This window comes from Peromyscus maniculatus, chromosome 16, assembly GCF_049852395.1.
Source record: "Peromyscus maniculatus bairdii isolate BWxNUB_F1_BW_parent chromosome 16, HU_Pman_BW_mat_3.1, whole genome shotgun sequence".
Classification (NCBI taxonomy): domain Eukaryota; kingdom Metazoa; phylum Chordata; class Mammalia; order Rodentia; family Cricetidae; genus Peromyscus; species Peromyscus maniculatus.
The window spans coordinates 7,875,859-7,899,588 of record NC_134867.1 but is presented as its reverse complement, the minus strand read 5'-3'; the positions used below and the strand labels follow the sequence as shown (position 1 = coordinate 7,899,588).

At 38.0% G+C, this 23,730-nt stretch overlaps 1 protein-coding gene across 5 annotated transcripts in view; it reads left to right on the top strand.

Annotated features, from left to right (window-relative positions):
• The window catches only part of Hace1 (HECT domain and ankyrin repeat containing E3 ubiquitin protein ligase 1), a 112,780-nt gene that overhangs the window by 23,639 nt on the left and 65,411 nt on the right, over positions 1-23,730 (top strand). For 3 of the 5 annotated variants that reach the window (XM_076552346.1, XM_076552343.1, XM_076552342.1), the window contains exon 6: positions 5,862-5,993. The exons of 1 other annotated variant lie outside the window; for it this stretch is intronic. In XM_076552346.1, the coding sequence (XP_076408461.1) occupies positions 5,862-5,993 (132 nt within the window). Of the gene's footprint in view, positions 1-5,861; positions 5,994-23,318; positions 23,347-23,730 lie in introns of those variants that run through there. One more of the 5 variants, XM_076552347.1, reaches the window with a different exon arrangement.

Here is a 23,730-nt window from a genome sequence, read left to right as displayed (position 1 = left end):
ATTTTATTATTTTATGTGTATGGGTATTTTGCTTGCCTGTTTCTCATGTTTTTGTGTGTACCACGCGAATGCACGGTCCACTGAGGTCAGAAGAGGGCATTGGATCCCCTGGAACTTGAGTTAGAGACAGTTGTGAGCTGTCATGTGGGTGCTGGGAATTGAACCTGGGACCCCTGGAAGATCAGCCAGTGCTCTTAACCACTGAGCCATCTCTCCATCCCTGAGAGTAGTGTCTTATTAGATATGTGGTTTGCAAGTATTTTCTCCAAATCTTTAGTTTGTTCTTCCAAATACTTAACAGAGTGTTTTTTATGGACAGTCTCATCATATAGTAGACTGACCTAAAACCCAATTCCTGCCTCAGCCTCCCAGGTACTGAGATGACAGGCGTGTGATGTCACGCTGGTTTAACAGGGTAACTTGGGGAGTAAGCTTTCTTCTTCTTTTTTTTCTTCTTTTTTTTCCCTAAAAGACTTATTTATTTATTATGTATACAGTGTTCTGTCTGCATGCATGTCTGTACACCAGAAGAGGGCCATAGGTCTCATAGATGGTTATGAGCCACCATGTAGTTACTGGGACTTGAACTCAGAATCTCCAGAAGAGCAGCCAGTGCTCTTAACCTCTAAGCCATTTCTCCAGCCCAGGAGTAAAAGATTTTAATTTTGACAGGTTTTTCAATTTATACATCATGCTTTTGGTAACAATTTTAGGAACTCTTTATCTAGCCCTAAATATTGAAAGTTTTCTTTTTTTCTACCTGAAAGTATTACGAGTTATACTTTTTTCTACATCTGCAGTTTCATTTAATGTTGTTATGAAATGCGAAGCTGAGGTTGAGGCTTACTGTTTTTGCCTATGAATGTTCTGTTCCACTAGTACTGTTTGTTGAAAGGTTATAGTCTTATCTATAATTTACCTGTGTATTTATAGCTGGGTGTGGTGGGTCATGCCTTTAATTCCACTTTTAATTGCACTCTAGAGGCAGAGTTGAGTCTTATCTCTGCACAGAGAAACTCTGTATCACAAACAAACAAACTTTATGTATTTATTCCTTCATGAAATTGGTTTTGTGTCTTCCTCAAAAATTCAGCTGGGTATATTTGTGTAGTCCTCTCTAAGCTATGTATTAGTTGTGTTGATGTATGCGTATGCTTCTCTTCCTGAACCACACAACCTTGGTTCTTATTATTATAGTTATATTGTTGTTGTTATTGTTATTATTACCATTGTATGTATGCATATGTTTCTCTGCCAGTACCACATGGCCTTGATTCTTACTATTGTAGATATGTTGTTATTATTATTATTATTGTATGTATGTATACATTTTTCTGCCCATACCATACTAGACAGACTTGATTCTTATTATTGTAAGCATATTATTACTATTACTATTATTATATGTATGCATATGGTTCTCTGCCTGTACTACACTGCCTTGATTTTTATTATTGTAGGTATGTTATTATTACTGTTATTGTATATATGTAGTAAGTCTTAATACTAGAAGAGTAATTCTTCTCATCTTGTGTGTGTGTGAAGATTACATTACTTGTTCTGTTTTTGTACCTACAGAAGCGCTTGCCAGGATATGATTGGAATTACATTGTACCATTAATTACATTTAATTACATTAAACTATTGTACTTACTTGTCTAGGTCTTTGCTTTCTTTCATTCGCATTTTATATTGCTAAGTACAGGGACTTTGTGTGTGCCCTGTTAAGCACATAATAAAGTGTTTCATTTTCTTCATGGCGGTTATAAGTGCTACTGTTTTTAATTTAGATTTCTGCAAGATTACAACATTAAATTTATGATATTTTGGTATACATACATGTATGTATGTTGTATATGTGTGGGTATAGGCACTCACATATCATGGCATACATGTAGAGGTTAGAGGACACTTTGGGAATTGGTTCTTTCCCTCTACCTTTTGAGGCAGCATCTTTCTTGTTTCTGCTGCTTTACAGCATTTGCCAAGGCAGCTTGCTTGTGAGCTTCCGATTTGCTGTCTCTGCCTCCCAGAGGAGTGCTGGGTTACAAACGTGTACCACCACACTTGTCTTTTTGTGTAGGTTTGGGGACTTTGATGATTTCCTCATCCCTGTCTCTAACTCTCACTGTTTGGATAGCAAATCTCTCAGAGGGTCAATTTCAGTCCAGTACTACTGTTTCTATTGTTTCTCCATTTCTGTCTGCAAGCTTTGTGGGAGACTTCTTTAACATATCTCTTTGAATCGCCTTTTGAGGTTGCATGTCCCAGCCACAATATTGATTTCTGAAAGTTTTTTTTTTGTACACTTTAAAAAATTAGTAATACCATTCTTGTTTTTAAGGGTACAGTCAGTATGTTTTCTTTCTGAGAGTATTAAAGTTTTTTGATATTCATAATTCCATTTTTTCCCCTTCCCCTTTAGGTTTTATTTGTGCTGGTTTATATGCTGTCTTTCAAATTAGATGCATGGGAAAGCAGTTTGAAAGCCTTGTCTGCATACCTGTTTGTTTCAGTGGCTTCCCTTGGTGCTGCTTTCCTTAGGCTGTTAACCCAGAGCTGGTCACTTTCCTCAGAGAAACTATCAGGAAGGTGTTTGCACACTGGGTGCTGGCAGGGAAGACTGTCCCAGAGTCTCAGTCAGTATTTAGGCTGTAACTTGTATTTAATCTCCCTGTTAAAGTGTGTCATGTGTTCTTGGCTCCATGTACTTAGTCTATAATTTATAGATTATGGTGATATTTTATTTGTACTGAAATGTGATTTTATTTGTATATTAATAAATAAAGTTACCTGGGGGTCAGAGCTAATAGCAAGCCATAGTAAGAGCCAGGTGGTGGTGGCACATACCTTTAATCCTGATCACATGACAGGCAGATCTCTGTGTGTTTAAGGATACAGCCAGCATGGAGACACACTCCTTTAATCTCAATAGCAACCATAGAAGACCTGGAGGTCTGTATAGACAGGCTGTGACGAGGAGGTCATGTGGTTGGGTTTACAACCAATGAGAAGGCAGAACAGAAAGTCAATAAAAAGACAGACACACAGGAAGTAGGTCTCTTTCTGAGGGGAAGGACGACAGGGGCAGTGAAGGGTAAGAAGGTGGTTTTAAGTCTCAGTTCTCAGCTACTGCTCTGACCTCTTGGGCTTTTAACTCTGCATTTGGCTCTGTGTTTCTCATTTAATAAGACAGTTACATCTACAGTAGATTTCTTAGATTTTAACTCTCTTTTTTAATAGTCTGTGAGATTAGTAAGGGACTTTTCCTGTCCTTGTCAAGTGGTAAGTGGTAGAGATCTGAGAGTCTGAAGTTTTTTTTTTTTTTTTTTTTAAATGATTATTTATTTATTTAGAAGAGGGCATCAGATCTCATTGCAGATGGTTGTGAACCACCATGTGGGTGCTGGGAACTGAACTCAGGACCTCTGGAAGAGCAGCCAGTGCTCTTAACCTCTGAGCCATCTCTCCAGCCCGAGTCTGAAGTTTTATTAAACATATTTTCAACTGATGTATGTTTAGTTCCATCTTCTATTTCAAGAGGCCCATACTACCTACTACCAATTCTGGAGCCTTTAGGGGTTCTGTTGTCTAAGTCACATGCCTTCTTTAAAAAAAAAAAAAAAAAAACTTTAAAGATTTATTTGTTTTCATTTTATATGTATGAATGTTTTATCTGTGTGTATTTCTGGTCCATTCTGGAGGCCAGAAAAGGGCATTAGATCCATTAGAACTTGGTTTTCAGATGCTTTTGAGCTACTGTGTGGGTGCTTAGAACTGAACCTAGGTACTCCGCAGAAGCATTGTGTGATCTTAACTACTGAGCCACCTCTCTAGCCCCCTCACATGCCTTCTTAGCTTTGCTCTTGCTTGCTTAGGATTCTGTTTTTTGTTCTGACACAACAATAAATATTATCTGGCAAGATAAAATGTAATACATGCTTTCCAGATTCCAAAAACTTCTGTTTGTCCCTTGTCTTGATGGACAGGTTCCTTAAAAACTACTCTTTTACTGTTATTTTAGTGGGGTTGTGTTAAAGCTGATAGATATGTAATCAGTCTGCACTTTAAAGTATTTGTAATGGGGAAAAAAACCAAGTGAAACCTACGTATAATACCTAGTCTGAAATTGTCTGCTCCACATCCCAATTTTTATTTCTGAGCATTGAACTTGGAGCCTGTATATGCCAAGCAGGAGTTTGATATGAGCCATAATGTTAATTTCTGTGTGGCTTAGTCTTTGTCATCTTGACACAAATCAGAGTCACATGGCGAGAAGGACCCTCAGTAAGGATTTTCCTCCATCAGATTGAGCTGTGAGCATGTCAGAGGAGGCATTATTCTTTTTAAAAAGGATTTAAAAAATTATGTGTGTATATGAGTACAGTGTCAACTGAGACTAGAGACATTGGATCTCTCTGGAGTGGCCCTATGTGGATGGCACACATTTTAAATTTTAATCTTAGAAAAAAAAAAAAAAAAAAGGAAACAGTGCCTACAGTTCAGTGTGATGGAGGCAAATCCTTAACTGAGGTTATATCTTGTCAGGCGATTCTGATTTGTGTCAAGTTGACAAAACCTAATAAGCACAGACAGCATTAGAAATAGCCTGCCTCTGTGTGTGTGTGTGTGTGTGTGTGTGTGTGTGTGTGTGTGTGTGCGCGCGCGCGCGCACCTACCTATTCAGTCCTTAGAATGTCACTTGTATGCATGTTTTTAGGGCTCACCGTTTGGCATTGGACTACCTGTTGCTGTGCTCTTCCTAGAGAAGACTACCTCTGATGCCCCAGCTTTACTCAGTTGCCTGTATTTCTTTGTGTGCAGACGGGGTCCAGCATTTTCTTAATTAGTGATTGATGTGGAGGACCCAACCCACTGTGGATGGTACTGTCTCTGGGTGGGTAGACCTGGGCTGTATAGAAAAGGTGGATGAGCAAACCTGGGGAAGCAGACTAGTAAGCAGTGTCCTCCATGGTCGTGCTTGAGTTCCTGCCTCCATGTTTTTCTGCTTGGGTTCCTGTCCTGACTTCCTTCAGTGATGGACTGTGATGTGGAACTATAAGCCAAATAAACCCTTTGTATTGCACGTTGGTTTAGATCAGTGTTTTATAACAGCAACAGAGAAGCAAACTAGAACAGTCCTTTTTGAGACAGGGTTTCTCTGTGTAGCCCTGGCTGTCCTGGAAATCACTGTGTAGACCGTGCTGTCCTGGAACTAGAGATCCATCTGTCTCTGCTTTCTCAGTGCTGTGATTAAAGGCATGTTCCTGACACCAGGAGCCTTGTGATTTAGGCTAGCTCTGATTTACTGTGTGGCTAAGGCTGGTTTTGAATTCCTGATCTTCCTGCCCCTTCCTACCAGTGCTGCAGTTATAGGTCTGCTCCGCAGCATCCTCCATTCTTTCTAATTGGAAAGTTAACATTGTCTCTCAGTGCTTCAGGTATTTTATAGTTCTTTTTAAAAATTATTCTTACATATTTTATTAGTGTAGGATATATTTGCTGTTTATAACTACAGGAAGTGTGTTTTATTTGAATGTCCATTTTCTTCTGGAAAAGAAAGTACTAACCTGTTTTTTCTAATGGCAGCTCTGTTTAGACGCCGGTGTCTTCCAAGAAGCAGAGTATTTGGTGATCTAAGCCGAGGATACTTACTGTTTTGAGTCCTTCAATTCTTGATTTTTGTAATACATGGTGGTATAGCCAGTGTTTTCTTGCATTTGTTTTTCTCATTTAAAAGCAGGAAAAAGATATTACAGTATCTTTTATGAATATTTCACTCAGCAGAGAAATACTATTGTTTATGTATACTTTTAAGGAAACACCACCAAACAAATGCTAATAACGAAATGGCTTCGCAGATACACTGGCTGGCTGTGAACGGGAGGACAGAACTACTCCATGACCTCGTGCAGCATGTCAGTGACGTGGATGTTGAGGACGCGATGGGGCAGACAGCACTACATGTAGCCTGCCAGAATGGGCACAAAACGGTAAAGTCCTCCAAGAAGATGTTAAAGGAAGGGCATGTATTTGTTTTAAAAATTTCTGAATTCACAAGAAGTTTTTCATTTTGCATATTGGAACATGCAGCATTATAGCAAAATACTGTTTTCTGTTTTCTATTTTGTATGGCTTTCTGACTAACATTCTCTCTAGGCAGAGGCAATAGAAAACAGTGCTTTTGCCTTTGCTCAAATTAGTTGCCATTTTGATTTTAGTTCTCATCTATTTTTTAATAAATGACTGTCTTTTAATACATCTTTACGTAATAAAAGTATGTCTTTACATGTATTTTAAGCAATTATGTTTAATCTCGACTTTAACAAGTACCTTTTCAATTTTTTATTATTAAGTGTTAATGATGGAGTCAGTGAGTAAAGTGAATATTGATACTGCTTTGTAAGATTTCCAATTATGTTATCATAGTTTGTGTTCTCCTGATGGAAGTAACTTCCTTCAGACTTCTGTAACCCTGCATTTGTTCTGTGATGTCACCTCCTGTTGTTGGTGTCTAAACATTGGTAATATAGTTTTCATTAGGAAACTGCTGTTTGGTGTAAAGATGGATAGCTTAAGGTTTTAGATTTTCTGTTTTACTGTATTTCCTGTTCTGTTGATGCTACATTTTTTTCTTTCACATTTAACCTCAAAGATTAATGTAATTTCTTTACTTGCTAGTTAACCATAGCAATAACAAGATGAACTGAAAACAAAAGTCGTTACCAGTAACTAAAAAAAGTTTATTTGTACATCTTCATATAGGTGCATACTTTTATTTATTTCATTTTATTTTTTGAGACAGACTCACTGTGTAACCCTGGCTGGCAGGAAGCTCCCTATGTAGATCAGGCTATTCTTGGACTTAGGGTATTCTTCTGTGTCTGTCTCCTGAGTGGTGGGATACAGGCATAATCACTGCACTAGTTCACTGTTTATTGATTTATTTTGGGTCAACTCTCTGTCTTCATCTCTTTTGTTGGGATACAATATTGGGATTTAGGTTTCTATTTCTGTGTACGTGTGCATGAGCATGCATAACCTTGAGTGTTATTCCCCAGGTACCATTCCCCTTCCTTTCACTTTGAGTTAGGGTCTTTGATTTCCTGGGAGTTTATTGAGTAGCTTAGGCTGCCTGACCTTTGAGCCCGGTTGATTTGCCTGTCCGTGCTCCCCAGGAGCTGGGATTGCCAGCTGTGTCACCACCCCTGTCTGCTTTTCCTAGGAGACCGGCCTTCTTTATGGTGGTGAGGACAGGGTGCATTTGTGTTTAGTAAGGGTCTGGGGAAGAGAGAGATGTAAGCTGTTTTTTCTTTCTTGGAATATCTTCTGAATACCATTGTTTTTCTGTAGATTTTTTGTTTTATCATCTGAAAAACACCCAAGCATTTTCAAGTAGCATTTCTTCTGACTAGTTCATCATTTTTTTTTTTCATTCTCTCATCAGTATTATTAGATTTGAAAGTATTATATGTGAAAAAGATGAAGTGTCTTGATTTGAGTGACTCAGCTTTTCTCCCTTCCCTTTGATGGTACCAGAGTTCAAACCCAGGAACTTGTGCATGTAGTGCTCACTGCCCGAGCTGTGCCCAGTCCCAGTGGGCTAGGTTTCGTAGGAACTTCTGGATATTAGAAAATGAGTCACTGATAGCCCTCAAGGGATAGGAAAAGAACCTCCTTTAATGTCGGCGTTCTGCCATACCAGACGAACAGAATATCACTTGCTAAGACCTACAAATCCCATAGAATCTAACTTCAGCTATTTGAAGCTAGTGTAGAAATAAGGGTTAGTAAGAAAATCTTGGTTTAAAAAATACTTGGAGGTTGTATTATAAATTTAGAATTGCCTTCTAAAGTTATTGACAGTTGGGAGATATAATAGTATTCCATATGGTTTACATCCTAAAGCAGGCATTGTAAAATAATGGAGAATTCCTCATAGTCATTGAATGATTGAATGCTCAGAGGATTCATAGTGAACCTGAGTTCATTGAGTCTAAAAATGCTCTGTTAACATCTTAGGGACTTTCTTGGGTAGTGAGTTAAAATGGCCTTTTTCTCTTTGGTTTTCAAGATGGGGTTTCTCTCTGTAACCGACCTGACTGTCCTGGAACATGCTTTGTAGACCAGGCTGTCCTCAAACTCACAGAGATCTGTTGCCTCTGCCTCTCCAGTGCTGGATTAAAGGTGTGTGCCAACCACACCTGACTAATGTTTATGTATTTATAGAACAAAATATAAAACTTTAAAGGGGAAAGAAACTGTATTAAAATATCTTTGAAAAAAGTCTTACCAGCTATTTCAAATTGAAGAAAACAAAATAATAATAATAATAATAATAATAATAATCCACTGAAAAAGGCAAAGCCCTTTAATTTTATTTTAGAGTAAATCTCAGGAGTTCATGTTTTGAACAAATGCCCAAGAACTCAAAAAGCTTTGTGGAATTTACAAATAAATATATATTCTTGCCTTTTTTTTTTTTCGGTTTGTTTTTACAAGAAATGCTTTTTCAGCTCTAAACTACTTTTCTAAAAGGTAAAAGACTTGGAAAACAGATTCATTTTTTTTTTTTTCATGATTACGAATTTAGGCCTAGGGTTGGAGAGTTAGTTCAATGAGCAGCCACAAAGCCTTTGGTTTGGTCCTCAACTCCTAGGGGCAAAAACAGAAACTGAGCACACTGTATCATGGTTGCCTATAGATGTAGCTGTTTCACTAGGGGTAGCTATAAAAGTTTCTTCATCCTCTTAGTAGAAAAAAAATGCTTGGAAGCAGTACATTTTACTTTTTGTCTTTACAGCATAAGGCACAGTGATTTTAAGTAACTTCTTTTCCTATTTAAAATGATCAGATGAAAGAAATGAGCATAGCTCCTTAATCATTTGACTTTTTTTTTTTTTTTTTTTTTTGGTTTTTTGAGACAGGGTTTCTCTATGTAGCTTTGCGCCTTTCCTGGAACTCACTTGGTAGCCCAAGCTGGCCTCGAACTCACAGAGATCCGCCTGGCTCTGCCTCCCAAGTGCTGGGATTAAAGGCGTGCGCCACCACCGCCCGGCAATCATTTGACTTTTAAGTGACTTTCTTTATACACTCTTATTGGTGAAATTATTCAGGCCACTCCCCGTAGTTAAAAGGGAGATTTATTTTGTGGGGTAACTCACAAATGAAGGGATAGGCTACAGGGTCTGGGGAAGATGTAGCGCAGTCTGGCGGTGTTCTCTGGAGAACTCTGTTCGGTCTACCTCTAGCATCTAGGGTCTGGAAACCAAGAGAGGGCGGTGCATCCAGATCTCGGGTTTTCAGGGCCCTCTCTTGGCCCCGCCTTGTAGGCGTGATAGTTACCAAAGCCTCAGTGGAGGTTGGAACTTCCAGACCAAAGCTGGAATGGCTACCCACTACACACTCTTATATTGCACTAATAGGTACATAGTATCAGTTTCATTATTTTGAAAATTAATTTAAATATCATTTCAATGTTTGCTTTTCAGCTGGATCATTATATTTTCTTTGTCAACTTTTCTTTGCTATACTAATTCTCTTCATGGTATCTATCTGGTAATGATGTAATTAAGGACAGTGTTGTGAACACTTTGGAGGACACTTAGAGCAATGATATGTATTGCTACTACCACCATTAATATCCATGATGTGGTTATGTAACAACACAGAGAGGACTATTTGAATCTTTTACCTTTACAAGAAGCTAGGCTCATTGTCTTGTTTGATTTGTTGTTGTTGTTTGTTGTTCATTAATTTCATTGCTAGAAAGGATAGTAAGACACTTGTTCACACACAAACGCTCAATTCACTCAGATTTTTTGTTCAAAAACTGAACTTTTTGCTAAACTTTTTTTTTTGTTATTCTTTAAGATTTATAAATGTGTTGAATTGCAATGAATGATTGATTGGAAAATTTTGGATTTAGAAAACTCATGAACTGTCAGTCTCAATGTACATGTTAGATTATATAGAGAATTAAGCACCAAACCACAATTTGTTTCAAAATAAGTTCTACTTTTAAAAGAATAAATTTTAGTCCTTAAATTTGTATGACCTGATACATGAAGCTTCTCAGGCAGTATCTATTCATTTACAGTTTGATCATTGTTATTCTGAGAGTTGGCTGATAAAGTAGAGCTATTTTGGATTTTTGTGACTTGTAGCCTGTCATTATATTCAGTAGAGGTGGTCTCATTAATACCTTCAATTAAGTGACTTGAGATTGCATGTTAGTGTTCTGCAGTTAGTGTTCTACTTGGATGGTTATAAAATCTGTTAAAATGTGTTGTGTCTTAAGGATACATAAATATATGAAAATCTTTTTTTTTCCTTCCCCCTATGTTCTCTGAACATCTTCTCATTCTATAAGGAGAAGGGACCTATGTTTTGTTTTGCCTAATCAGGAGCTACTAGCTGAATAGGTTTTTCTTTTTTTAGACAGGGTCTCTCTTTGTCTGCCTCACTGACCTAGAAATCAGTATGTGGACCAGACTGGCCTTGAACTCACAGAGATCCTTGCCTCTACCTCCTGACTTCTGGGATACATGCATGCATCACCCATCCAGAAACATTCTAACTTGTTTTTAAAAACAGTGTTTGTGTTTATGTTTCTGTGCATGAGGTATGTGTGTCGAGATCAGAGGACACACACAGAGTTAGTTTTCCTTCCACCTCACATGGGTTCTAGGAATTGACTCAGTTTGTCAGGCTGCATGCCCAGTACTTTATCCACCCAGCCATCTCTCTGTCCCTGAAACTCCTTTTTAAGAGCTTGCTTACTTGCTACTATAATTTCGACATACAAAAATGACTTCTGTTCAGTATAGTTTTAAAAGTTATTTTTGTTAAGTTAACTTGAAAATGTACGGGCAAGACTGTTGGAGCCAGCTGATGAGTCAACTGGGTAGCTTGGTAGAGGTGTGAGGATAAAGAGACAATGAAGAAGACAGAACAAAGTCGAGAGAACGGCCAGTCAATGCTAGACAGTCTTGAGTTTATTTCACAGCCAGCTTATATACAAACTGAAAGGCAGAAGTAGAACAATGCACAGCATAGGCAGTCAAACACTGTCTACCCTGTCCTTGAGTCAAGGAGCAGGCAGTTTCATTTTCTATCATGGTATGCCTCCAGCTGGTGTCAACAGCCTGAGTTTAGCTAGATAATGTTCGGGCTAATCAGGACATTCTCACTGCCCTCAAGGAGACTGGAGTAACCAAGCTTGAATTCTCTGGATTTATGAGTCAGAATGGACTCCAGATGGAAACTGAGTCATTTGTGGGCTCCCACAATTCCCTCTTTTTTATTTTTTAAGACTCCTCTGAGATGCTCAGATGACTGTGCCTGTCTTAGGTTGTTCATTACTACACTCCTGTCTTACCTGTCTTGAGAACATGAATTCTATCATTTATGTCCTATCTTAGGTTGAAAGGCAAAGAAAACTTACCTGTCTTTGACTGCCAGCATCTAGTATCAGAAGTTACGGGAATGTGTAGTTTTACTCCACGAAGTTCTGAGCCCAATCTCCACAACGAGCTCATAATCAGCTTGAAAACCATAGGTAAACAGATTGTGCCTACCAAAACACATGCTTCAATAACTACAGTACTATTTAAGAGTGAAGTAAATGATGACCATGATGGAATAACCTTTTTGAATTGTTCTAAAATATCTTTGGCTGTTTTAGCTGCATCAAAATCCCAGTTAGCCTTTTTCATTTCTACAATCTCTTGATGTAATTTAGCCAAATCTAAGGATTCATTAGAATCATGCCAGATTCCTTTCTAAAGATGTGCCTTAACTCTTTCCCATCTAACAGCAGTTTCATTATACTCAGAAGATGTAACACAAATCCATTCATAATTAGCATGACATTTCAAATATGCTCTAGTTTTCAAGCTTTGGAGCTCACTCCCAGAAATTATACTACACCATACAAAGCATTCAATTTATGTTCCATTTTCACATCTACATCTTTTTGTGTCCCTAATGTCATAGAAACATTAATAGATAATTGATTAACAAACCCTGCTGTCTGAATGGATTGAGACTTGGCCACTGAAGCAACAGTAGTACTAGCAAGCATAGTAACAAGAGCTGGAATTCCTAGTATAACTAGTCCAGCAACATGCTTCTGTCTGCTTAAATCTTTTTTGATTTCTTCAATCACTTGCAACCCTTTATCATCAAATAATGGATCACTCATATATACTGGCAATATTATAAAAGAAGGTTGTTTCAGCATTATTACATGTGTATGATTATCTACTTGAGAAATACAATTAGTCAAAATACAATTATGACATGATACATTAAACATGGAACCATTCATAGAAATATTTACCCCTCCAACTAAAAGAACACAGGGCAGTTTAACACAAGCAGGGATGGTGCCATTCAGGGGGCAAGCAGGTTTCAAGCAACTGGATTGTCCTGCCACTGTTACCATGTCACTGGCAAGTTTCCAAACATAAGTTTATGGAAATCCTATACTGGGATACCAATCTCAGCTGATAGTCCTTGGTCTCATGATTCAGCTGTAGACACAGGATAAGAGTCATTATAATCATTTTGATTTCCAGACCAGTCAAGAACATACAGTTGTGTCCCTGTGATGTACTTTAAAGGGAGGCCAGTATATCGCCTCCATAACATAAGTGTTCTGTTAGACACTTGCAATTCTTTTGTGCGTGGAGGAAATCGTTGAGGTGGTGAAATATCATTTACCCAGTTACCTTGAGGAAGCAATAACTTTGTATAATATGTACACTGTTTATCATGTCCCATTATTTGTTTTGGAAACACTTTGAGACGTCTGTTCAAAGTAATATTTTTTGCAAAACATATAGAAATTTTTTTACCATATCCAATATAAGAAAAATTGTAAACAATCAGGAATTCTTGAGTGGCAGGTCAATCTAATCATTGACTGCAAACACAATCTCCTTTCCTTCCCAAATTGCAGGATATATCATAGGTATATCAGGAACATAGGCCCAATAGTTCTCACTCTGGCACCTCTGGGTGGCCATCAGCAACATTAGGACCAATATTCCTCTGTTCCACACACTATACCAAATGCCCAGGCAGCTAACGAGTTTCATTTTCTTCCTGCAAAAAAACACAAACATGCCCTCATCCTCATATCAAAAGAGGGTCAAGGCCTTTCTGTAAACCAGTACAAGGATCTTTACATTTGACTTAAGCAAAGTCAGCATAAGTGCCTGCATGCCAGAAGCTATCAGCTGCAGATTTTCTAGCAGCAAACACATTTAAAAGATTTAAAACAAATAAGGCATGATTTAATGCATTATGTGGTTACTGAGGGTACAATTCCCTCCTTTTTAATTTTTGAAGATGCATTTGAGACTGCCGTGGGCTCACTCAATGATACCTTGTCCTTGAGGATTGTAAGGAATACCCATTTTATGCTTAATTTGCCATTGAGAACAAAGTTGATAAAAAGATTTGCTAATATATCCAGATCCATTATCTGTTTTAATAACTTTTGATATCCCCATATAGGAGAAACATTTTAGGCAATGAGCTATTATATGCTTGGTAGCCTTACCAGTTTGAGCAGTAGCCATTAAAAATCCTGAATAAGTATCAATTGTTACATGCACATATTTCAATATTCCAAATTGTAATATGAGTAACATCTACTTGCCATAAATGATTAGGAAGAAAACCTTGAGGATTTACTCAAAATGAGGTACAGGCAAATACTGTGGGCATACAACACAATTTCTTAACAATTTGACAAGCAGTTTCTCTTGTTAAACTAAATTGTTTTCTCAAGCTTTTAGTATTTTGATATTGCTGAGCAATCTCAACTTGAGATAAAATGATCAACTGAGTAAATATATCAGCTAAAGCATTACCTGCAGCCAGTGGACCAGGAAGATTTCAATGTGCTCTAATACGTCCCATAAAATATGACAATTTTCTTAAATGAATGGCATCCTGAATTTTTGAAATAACATTCTTATTTACTCATTGGTAGTTTCAATATAAAACAGTTTCTATAACTTGAGCTCTATAAATATAATGACTATCTATATATAAAATACATGAACTGTCTTTAAGAATGTGAAAGACCATAGCACCAGCTCACAACTCAACACTTGGGCTGAATCAGGAGTAGTCTGAACCACATATCCTTGTCCACTAGTCACATAAGCTGCTCTCATTAGATGAACCGTCAGTAAAAACCAAAGCAGCATCTTTCACTGCAGTTTGCATTACTGCCTTAGGGAAAATAAAAGAATGCATTTGAGCAAATTGTAACAATCAATTAGCAGGCAAATGATTATCAATTTGTTCTAAAAACTGAGCAAAAACAATTGCCCAAGAATAATTATTTTGGAATAGCCAATCAATTTGTTGTTGGGTAAATGGCACACTAATAATCCCAGCTTCTCTGTCAAAATACCTTCTAGATTCCACTCAGCTTTTTTGCACAAGACATGCTACAGCTTTATAACATGGATTTAATACCCCAGCTGGCGAACAGGAAGATGTGACTATGAAAGAGGGCTGTTTTGCCATAATACTTCTGTGGGAGTATGTTCCATGGGCAAGATATATGCTTGCCAATGTTGATCATAATCAATATAATGTACCTGCTGATACTGAATATTATTTTCAACTTGTAAAAGAACCTGCCTTCCTTTCTCAGTTAACTGTCTGTGCAAATTAGTATCACTATCTAATATATATTTTATTTTATATATATTTCAGAATGCCATTCCAGGGTTCCAAATCAGCAGTAGATTATTTTATATAAGGTTGTAACCATTGAATTACTCCTAACAACTTTGGAAAATCATTCAAAATCTTTAACCCATCTTTTCTTATTTCTAATTTTTGAAGCTTTAATTCCTTACGGTATAATACATGTTCTAAATAGTGAAAAGGCAGAATCACCAGCTATTTTTAAAATGAAGAAAACCAGCCAGAATTAACCCAATATGGTTAAATACTCAATATATCTTACAGTTTCCTTTTAAATTCAGTGTAGTTCACATCCCCTCTGCCTTCTGTAACTTCCCATGTACCTTCAGGTCGGCCTTTCACTGTGTTTGCTCTTGTGCACAAGTCAGACATAGACACACCCCCCTTTTCCCTTTCCTGTCAGTATTCCAGTCTCGCCCTCTCTTGCTTTTCAGCCAACATGCAAATTTCCATCCTTTTTCTTGTGGTTTCTTCCCAACAGTTTAGAACACTGCATAGGTATAACTTTTTAAACAAGAATAAAAACATATACTTATGCACATATAACAAAAACTTATATTTGCATTAATATATAAAAGCCTGTATCAGTGTGAAACATTTGAGATTAGCAGCAGTTTTCCTCATCTTAACCAATAATAATTTGTAACCAGTTCTCTTAAATGATGACAAATATATGTAACCCATTGAACTCAAATGACCAAAATTCATGTAATTCTTATTTTTCAGCAAAAGTTTTGCAAAAGCATAATTTTTCTCAAACATAATATGTCTTTGACTTTTTTTCTAAAGTCAAAGCTTTTCCAAGTATTCAGGCTGGCAATTCAACACTTTTTCAAGCAGTATCACTACAGAGAAGGGTTAAGGTGGGAAGCTGCTGGCCAGCAGAGGAGACCTTGAAGTTATCACAGTGAAGAAGAATTTGGCTTAGGAAGGAAGGGAGCGGGACAGTGGAAACAGAGTGCGTCCTTGGCTGCCAGTACTCCTGAAAAAAAAGTTAACTGTTCTTACTATAGTAATTAACAGCTAACCCCAGATTCTCTGTGTGACATTCACACAGCTTGTCAACTGTAGGCAGTGTCCCTGCCACCCCGCCCCTGCTGCGGGCCTGATATCAAGAGAGCTACAGAGGGAGGGAGGCGGCCCTTGCCACGCCTCTGTCTCCTTCTCTTCCAGGAGAACGAGGGAGGTTAGCAGACAGAAACAAGTAACAACGACACAGACAACCAAGTACCAGTGCATCAGCACTGAGATGATGGCCTCACTTGTGGTTATTGAGCCCCATCTAACAGATCGCTTCTCCTGCAGTACACAAACCTCACTTGGCCAGGAGCTACCAGCTTGTCTCAGTTCAGTCAGGGGGACCCATTCTCCTCAAACACACGGAACAGAACAGTAACAGTCAGAACACAGACCAAGACAAAGAACGCTCACATTTACATTTACTGTCCTGTGGTGAACAGATCTGAAAGTGAGACACTGGGCTAATGGTTTGCAGTGGTGACCGCTTAGTTTCTCCAGAGGATCCATTCATAGTCAGGAGTGGAGGTGGGGGAGAATCTTCATTATAATACTTAGCAGCCTCTTCCTCTAATTCTGCCTCATTGCCAGGATCTAACTGGTCATCATCATCAAATAACTTTGTAAAAACATCCATATAAAGAGGTCCCTCTGGCAGAGCAGAAGGTTTAGTTTCAGTTTTATTTGATTCAGGAAACACTTTCTGTCCTTCAAATTGGAGGTCTAAGCTATCCCTAACTTACCTTCTAAATTTTTTTCTGGACCATGCTTATCATGATACTGCTGTATTATGATACTCGAATATGCCCCCAAATATCTGCATCCAAGGTACCCTGCTCAGGAAACCAAGGACAAAACTTCTCTATAAATTCTAAAAATTTACACAGTTGCTGATGTCCTACTTTGGTACTTCTAGTCTTTAAAATACTTTTAAGTAAATGTACAAACAGCTGTTTACTACTTCCTTGGCCCATGCTTACATTTACACTTATTTTCAAGTTATTTACTGTGTGCCTGCTTTTCTTTATATTTATCACTTTTACTCCTGAGTTTGGCTTACTGCAGCTTCCACTTTTTCTGAAATGCTATAAACTCCTGTGGTGTGTGTCACGGAATCCTCCATACAAGGCATCACTTGTCAGAACCAGCTGACGAGTTAATTGGGTAGCTGGGTAGAGGTGTGAGGATGAAGAGACAATGAAGGAGACAGAACAAAGTTGAGAGAATGGCCAGTCAATGCCAGACAGTCCCGAGTTTATTTTACAGTCAGCTTATATACAAACTGAAAGGCAGAAATAGCACAATGCACAGCATAGGCATTCAAACACGATCTACCCTGTCCTTGAGTCAAGGAGCAGGCAGTTTCATTTTCTATCATGGTATGCCTCCAGCTGGTGTCAACAGCCTGAGTTTAGCTAGATAATATGTTCTTTCCCATAGGCTAGTCAGTTTTCAAAATACTTATGGGTTCACAAAATTGAATAAAATTTATTTTTTGTCAATTATGTTGTGCCCTATTGGTATGAATGAAAATTTTTAAGTAGCATTGCTTCAAGACCTTTGATGTGTTGATTAATTGAGTAAATACTTAAAGAATGTGTTCCTGCACCTGAGTTTTGTCTATTATGTACACACTAGCATGTTTACATCGTTGGAAACTTTTAGTATTTTGAAGATTGTTTACAGTCTTGAAATGTTGGTAAGGCTGGGCAGCAAATACCTCAGTGTAATTTTATGTAGGTTTTATTTCTCTTGATATTTCACTTCTAGATCATGAGAATACTTTGTTAGCAAGAAAAGAGTTTGCTCTTGTAGTTAGGCCTTTTGCTTTTTTGACACTGTTTATTGTCACTTTGGATCATCTGGGAATGACTTGTTTAATTAAGGCATGAAAAGGGCTTCAGGGAGGCGCCTCCCCATCAGGGCTCAACAGGACCTGGTGGAGCTGGAAGGCGATGGGAGAGCTGTGGTGTGTCTTTGTTGCAATGAGAACTTCTTAGATCCCTTTTACACTTGAGTTATCTTTACTTGCCTCCAGAAGAATTCCTGTGACTAAGGTTACCTGTGACTTTATTGCTGCTTTTCCTATTATGGTATGGAATTAATAGTTGATTGAGTTTTAACTGTCATTTTTCTACAGGTTTTAAAGCTTTCATAAAAAGAAATCAGCAAACAATTAAAAAGATTAGTGGTTGACGACCTTTCAATAACTTTAATGCTATAAGAATTAGAAAAGCAATTTTTTGCATTCAGATTTTTATCTATACTTTTTTTTCTTCCTGTTAGAACAAGTAGTTTCCCCGTAGTTTTCTGTGGGCAACATTTACCTACAAGTGAATTCTTAAAACTTACCTCTTTAATAGTTGCATAGCTGCCTGCCTGGTGTGGGTGCTAGGAAGTGAATTTAAGTTATTTGGAAAAGCAGCAAATGTTCTTAACCACTGAGCCATCACTCCAGTCCATACTGAGGGTATTAATTGGGATAATTTTGTTTAAACAGGAAGAAAAGTACCTGATGGAAAAGAAAATGCTAGAATAAGCAGTTGCCACTACCTTAATCAATGTCAATGTCTTTTAAGACATACAAGGATATGACAAGTACATAAGAAAGGAATGGATTTTTAACGTCTGTAGGATATATGAGGATATGACAGGAACATTGACAATTCCTGTTGTAAGTCTTGTTTTTTTTTTTCTATGATTTCCTTGAAGTTAGTCTAACCACTTTAGTGACAATAAATAGTAAAGGAATATGTTATTCTACGGATAAATTAGTTTTATCCTATAAGCTCTATAATATAAATGGAAATGCAGAACTACTGTAAAAAGTACATGGTTTTAAAAATGGCATTATTTAAAAACCAAATAAGCAACCATTCAGCAGTTAGTTGGCTGCTTTGTAGACAGTGGTAAAGATTAGTGCATCGGCACGTTCTTTTTTCACTTACGTTACTGAGATGAAACACTGGCAAAAGCAGTCGATGGGAGCAAGTGGTTCATTCAGCTTACGAGTCCAGGTTATACTCATGACTTGAGGGATGTCATAGCAACAGGAGCTAGAGGCATGTGCTCGTACAGTCTCCACAGTCAAGGGCAGAGAGAAGTGCGCCCATGCAGATTACTTGTTACTTAGCCAGACCTCTTCACTCTTAACAGTTGAGGGCCCAGCCCATGAAATGGTACCTTGAATATTCAGGGCGAGTCTTCCTGCACTAATTAGTATTTAAGAAGTCCATCACACATTTATAGACCAACCTGATAAAAACAGTCAATTGAGACTTCTCAGGTAATTCTAAGTTATGGCAAGTTGACATTTAAAAGCAAATAGCAATTCTATAATTAATGTAGTTTATGAGGATGAAACTATGGAGTAATATGAATTCATAAAAAAGTTGGAATTTTTACTTCCTGAATTGAGAATATCTTACAGAAATGGAGATAGGAAATGAATTGTTAGGTGCTTATTAGCAGTGTCTAAGTATATGTTATTTATATTATTATACCATTATGTAGTTTCAACTATAATGTATATAAATAAATAGTATATTTTACTGTCTTAGCCTTTATGTTGTTAGGTTTGAGGTACACATCAACCTTTCTTTGCCTATGGGCATTTTGCCTGCATATATGCCTGTGCATTACATGCATGCCTGTGCATTACATGCATGCCTGTGCATTAAGAGGGTGTCAGCTCCCCAGGACTGGATTTGGAGATGTTATAGCTACCATGTTGGTGCTGGGAATGGAACTCGTGTACACTGGGAAAGCAGCTAATGCTCTTAACCTCTAACCCATGTCTCTAGGCCCTGAACATGTATTTTCGAGGTACTTGCTTTCATCACCCCTGAATCTTCTGGGAGATTGAGTTCATTGTCTATAATTTCTATAATACAGTGGATATTAACTACTTTGTATCTCACTCCTGCTTTGCAATCAGATGCAGCTGTCGGGGTAGAAATCCGAAAGGTGAAGCTTTCATCAAAATGCCCACATAAGCATTTTCTTGAAAAACAGGGATCCAAATGTGCATCTTAGGTGTGCCCATGCACACTCACGTGGAGGCCAGAGGAAGGTGTCTGGTGAAGCCATCTCTGTCTGCTTTGCACCTCAGTTTTGTGAGGCAGAGTGTCTTTCATTGAGCTTGAAGCTCACAGTTCAGGGAGGCTGGCTGACAGTGAAGCCCCGGGAACCCACTCACTTCCTCATTGGGCTACAGGTGTGACCATGCCCTCCTCGTCTGTGAGTGCTGAGAATTTGAACTCCTGACTTCACAACAAGCACTTTCACCCAGTCCTGCTTGTCTAAACATAAACAGTTGTACAGGGGATACCGTAGTATAATCTTGTGTGTTTGCTGCTGGGGACTGAGCCCAGGGCCTTGTGTATACTAAGCACACACCTAAAGCGAAACAAAACAACCCCTTTTCCCAAATGTATGCCTCCCTTGAGCCATTCTTACCTCTAGACAGTCTCATTTTTCCTTAATTTATATTTTCTTGTTTTTTAAAAAAAGCTCCAAGTGAGCTATACTGTTTAAATTTTAAAATTCATGCTGAGATATAAGTAAATGCAGGCACTGATATGCCTGTGTTTAAGTCTTTTACCAAAATCTTTTAAAGAAAATGTGATGGTCGGTTGAACCCCCTTTCTTTTAAACCAAGGTCATCCGAGGTGGTGAGATTCAAGTTTTAAGCTTATTTTTGGTGCATGTCTCCAAGTAGTAAGTTGCTATGACTATCAAATTTAAATTTTTGACAATTGTATATTAATTATTCCTCAATGGATTTACAGTGTTTCTTTAGGCAATATTAATTTATATATAGTTAAGTAAATTTTTATTTTTTTTGCTGATGAGTCAAGTTGCAAACACTTTAAAAATATATATACTTTATTGGAAAATTTTTTATACAATATATTCTGATCACAGTTTCCCCTCTCCTAGCTCCTCCCAGATCCTTCCCACCTCCCCACCCACCCTGCTCCATACCCTTTCTTTTTTTTTTCTTTTTTGAAAATAAAACAAAGAATAACAAATGCAAGAAACACAGACATGCATATATACACACAAGCAAAATCCATAAAAACACAAAATTGGAAGCCATAATATATAAGCAAAAGGTCAGTAAGGCAAAAAATGCCCCCCAAAAGCAATGTGAGATTAAAAGTATAAAAATGCCATGAGTTCATTCTATGTTGGCCATCTACTGCTGGTCATGGGGCCTATCCTTAAGTTGATTAATATACCCAGTGAGACTTTAGAGAAAACTACATTTTCCTTGGCAAGTGGTTGTCAATGGGAGATAGCTTCCAGGATAGGAGCTTGTGTTCACTTCCCCTCTCAGTGCTGAGATTCCTTCTGGCTTGACCCTGTGCAGGCCCTGTAAGGTTGCCAATCTGAGTTCATATGTGCATCAGTCTGTTGTGTCTGGAAGACACTGTTTCCTTGGTGTTTTCCATCCCCTCTGGCTCTCACAATCTTTTCACCTCTTTTTTGGGACCCTAAAGGGAGGGTTTGATAAAGGCATCTCATTGGATTGAGTAGTGAACACTCTTGAAGTTAGTAATGGTGTGTGTGTGTGTGTGTAGTGTGTTGTAGGTGTACCATCATGCAGTTTGTGAAGTCCTTTATCTCCTGTCCCATGCAGGTCCTGGGCACTGAGCTCAGGCTTGTGCAGCACACACTTCTGCCTGCTGAACCCTGAGAGCCCCCGTTTCTCAGTTTTCTTTGTGTGGATCAGCAGTTTCCCTTCTATCTCCCCACAGTGTCACAGTGCTGTTGTCTACAAAGAGTAGTTTGTTAGATAACCTGCCATTTCTGGTTTTTTGCCCTCATCTAGAACATTTTTTTTAATGACTTTATGTTCAGTTTCTTTTCTTTTGGTTTCTATATCATCTATTTTTTGTATTAATTCCTTTTTGGGGGAGAGCAAAGGTTCCTCTAATTTCTACTTCTTTTGAGAAAGAAGTATTTTAGGCATGAAAGAATATTATAGATAAGTACATTTTGACCAGATATTTAAATAATAGCGTGTATAACTACAGATTTGTACCTTTGAAATAATTTAAAAACCTTGAAGGCTTTAAAAAATGGTTTAGATTCCAATGTTCTATTTATGAAGTTTAGTATTAGTCTGATTTCAGGTTATCTCTGAGATCTTACGTACTTCCTCCTAGAAATCTCACATTGACATTGCTTTGTTGAGACTGGGTACTTGGTGAGTTGTTTGGAGCTGGCTGTGTGTGCTGCACAGTTGATGGTGGTGTGGTACCCTGCCCTTCCACTCTGTATCGATTCACTGCTTGTCTCATCTTATTTTCTGTTGATTTCCTTTTCCTTTCTTGTTGAGATCCCAAACATCATCTTTCTAAATGTTAGTTGGATTGTTATTTCTTCTATAAAATTGTAAATTTTCTTATTTTCTAAATATTTTTCTCCCACAGGTTTCTGTGGTCAGTCCAGAAGTAACATCTCCCCATGTTCTGTGGTTAAAATACCCTTTCTCCCCTTTTAAGTGTTTTTTTCTTTCTCCCTCCTATTTGCCTCTCTCCGTCCAGCCATCCTGTCTTTTTGAGACAGAGTTTTGCTATAGTTCAGGCTGACCTCCAGCTTTCTTTGTAGCCCAGGCCGGCCTCATATTTGGGATACTCCTCCTAGCCTGTTGAGAGTTGAGCCCAGTTACTTTTTAAATTTCTTTTCTTTTCTTTTCTTTTCTTTTCTTTTCTTTTCTTTTCTTTTCTTTTCTTTTCTTTTCTTTTCTTTTCTTTTCCCTCCCTCCCTCCCTCCCTCCCTCCCTCCCTCCCTCCCTCCCTCCCTCCCTCCCTCCCTCCCTCCCTCCCTCTTTTCTCTTCTCTTCTCTTCTCTTCTCTTCTCTTCTCTTCTCTTCTCTTCTCTTCTCTTCTCTTCTCTTCTCTTCTCTTCTCTTCTTTTCTCTTTTTTTTTCCGGTTCTTTATTTTCTGTATATTTTCGAGTTTTGTTTTGATTTGATTTTAATCTCCAGGTTAAAGAATTGCTTTAGTTGTATTTTAAATATTACCTGTTCATTCATATTTAATGGTAAGACGACACTAAGGGGCATTGTCTGGGAACATTTTATGTGAGATGAATTTATTCCTTTCTGGCTTTAGCTGTACACCAAGGTGTGTAGTGACATTGTGACATTGTCCATATTTTTAACTCTTTTTTTTTTTTTTTGTGAGTGCTGTATTGCACATGATGGAATGTTTTCTTGTATTTCTGATCTTCGTTCACTAGCTAACCAATAGCATCCTCTCTTCCCTAGTCATGAAAATGAAAATATCTCCTGGCATTGCCCAGTGCTCACAGTGGAAAACTTTCTGACTTGCTCAGTGTACTTTTGTGCTCTTTCCTCTTTCTCTTGTGTGACGTGCGTTGTGATTTTGTTATTGAAATTGGACTAGGGTTTACAGCACCAATATGTGTGGTCAGTCCAGAAGTAATACTAAAAAATTTAATTCCAAAGCTGATTTCTTTTTAATGTCTTTATATACTTTCTTCATTTTTTTTTCCAGGAGAAACTGAAATGAGGACCATTAGGAATAAAGCTAGAGAACATTATTTTTGAGGTTTTTCAGGTGGGCTTTGTTCTGTCCTGAATCTCAGATGTGTCTTTTCATGATCTTCTGTGAACTCCCTTTCTCTTGGTAGGCGTCGGACGACTGTAGCAGAGGAGTTCAGAGGACTGGAGGCAGCGTGGACTTGAGGGTTTAACATGTTGTACCACTGTTACTCTCTGGCTTTGGGAGAATTACAGCTCTGTGTCCATTCGTTTTTTCCCCAAGACATTAAAAAGTTTTAGTTTTAAAATTTAGATATCTAAAAGTGTCTTATGCAACCTTAAATAATTATAATTTCAAATAAAAATTCAGTTCCTTGGTTTCTCTAGCCACATTTCGAGTCTGAGTAGTCATATGACTGTTGACTGACCTATGATTGAGGGCTCTCCCAGGCGAGCACAC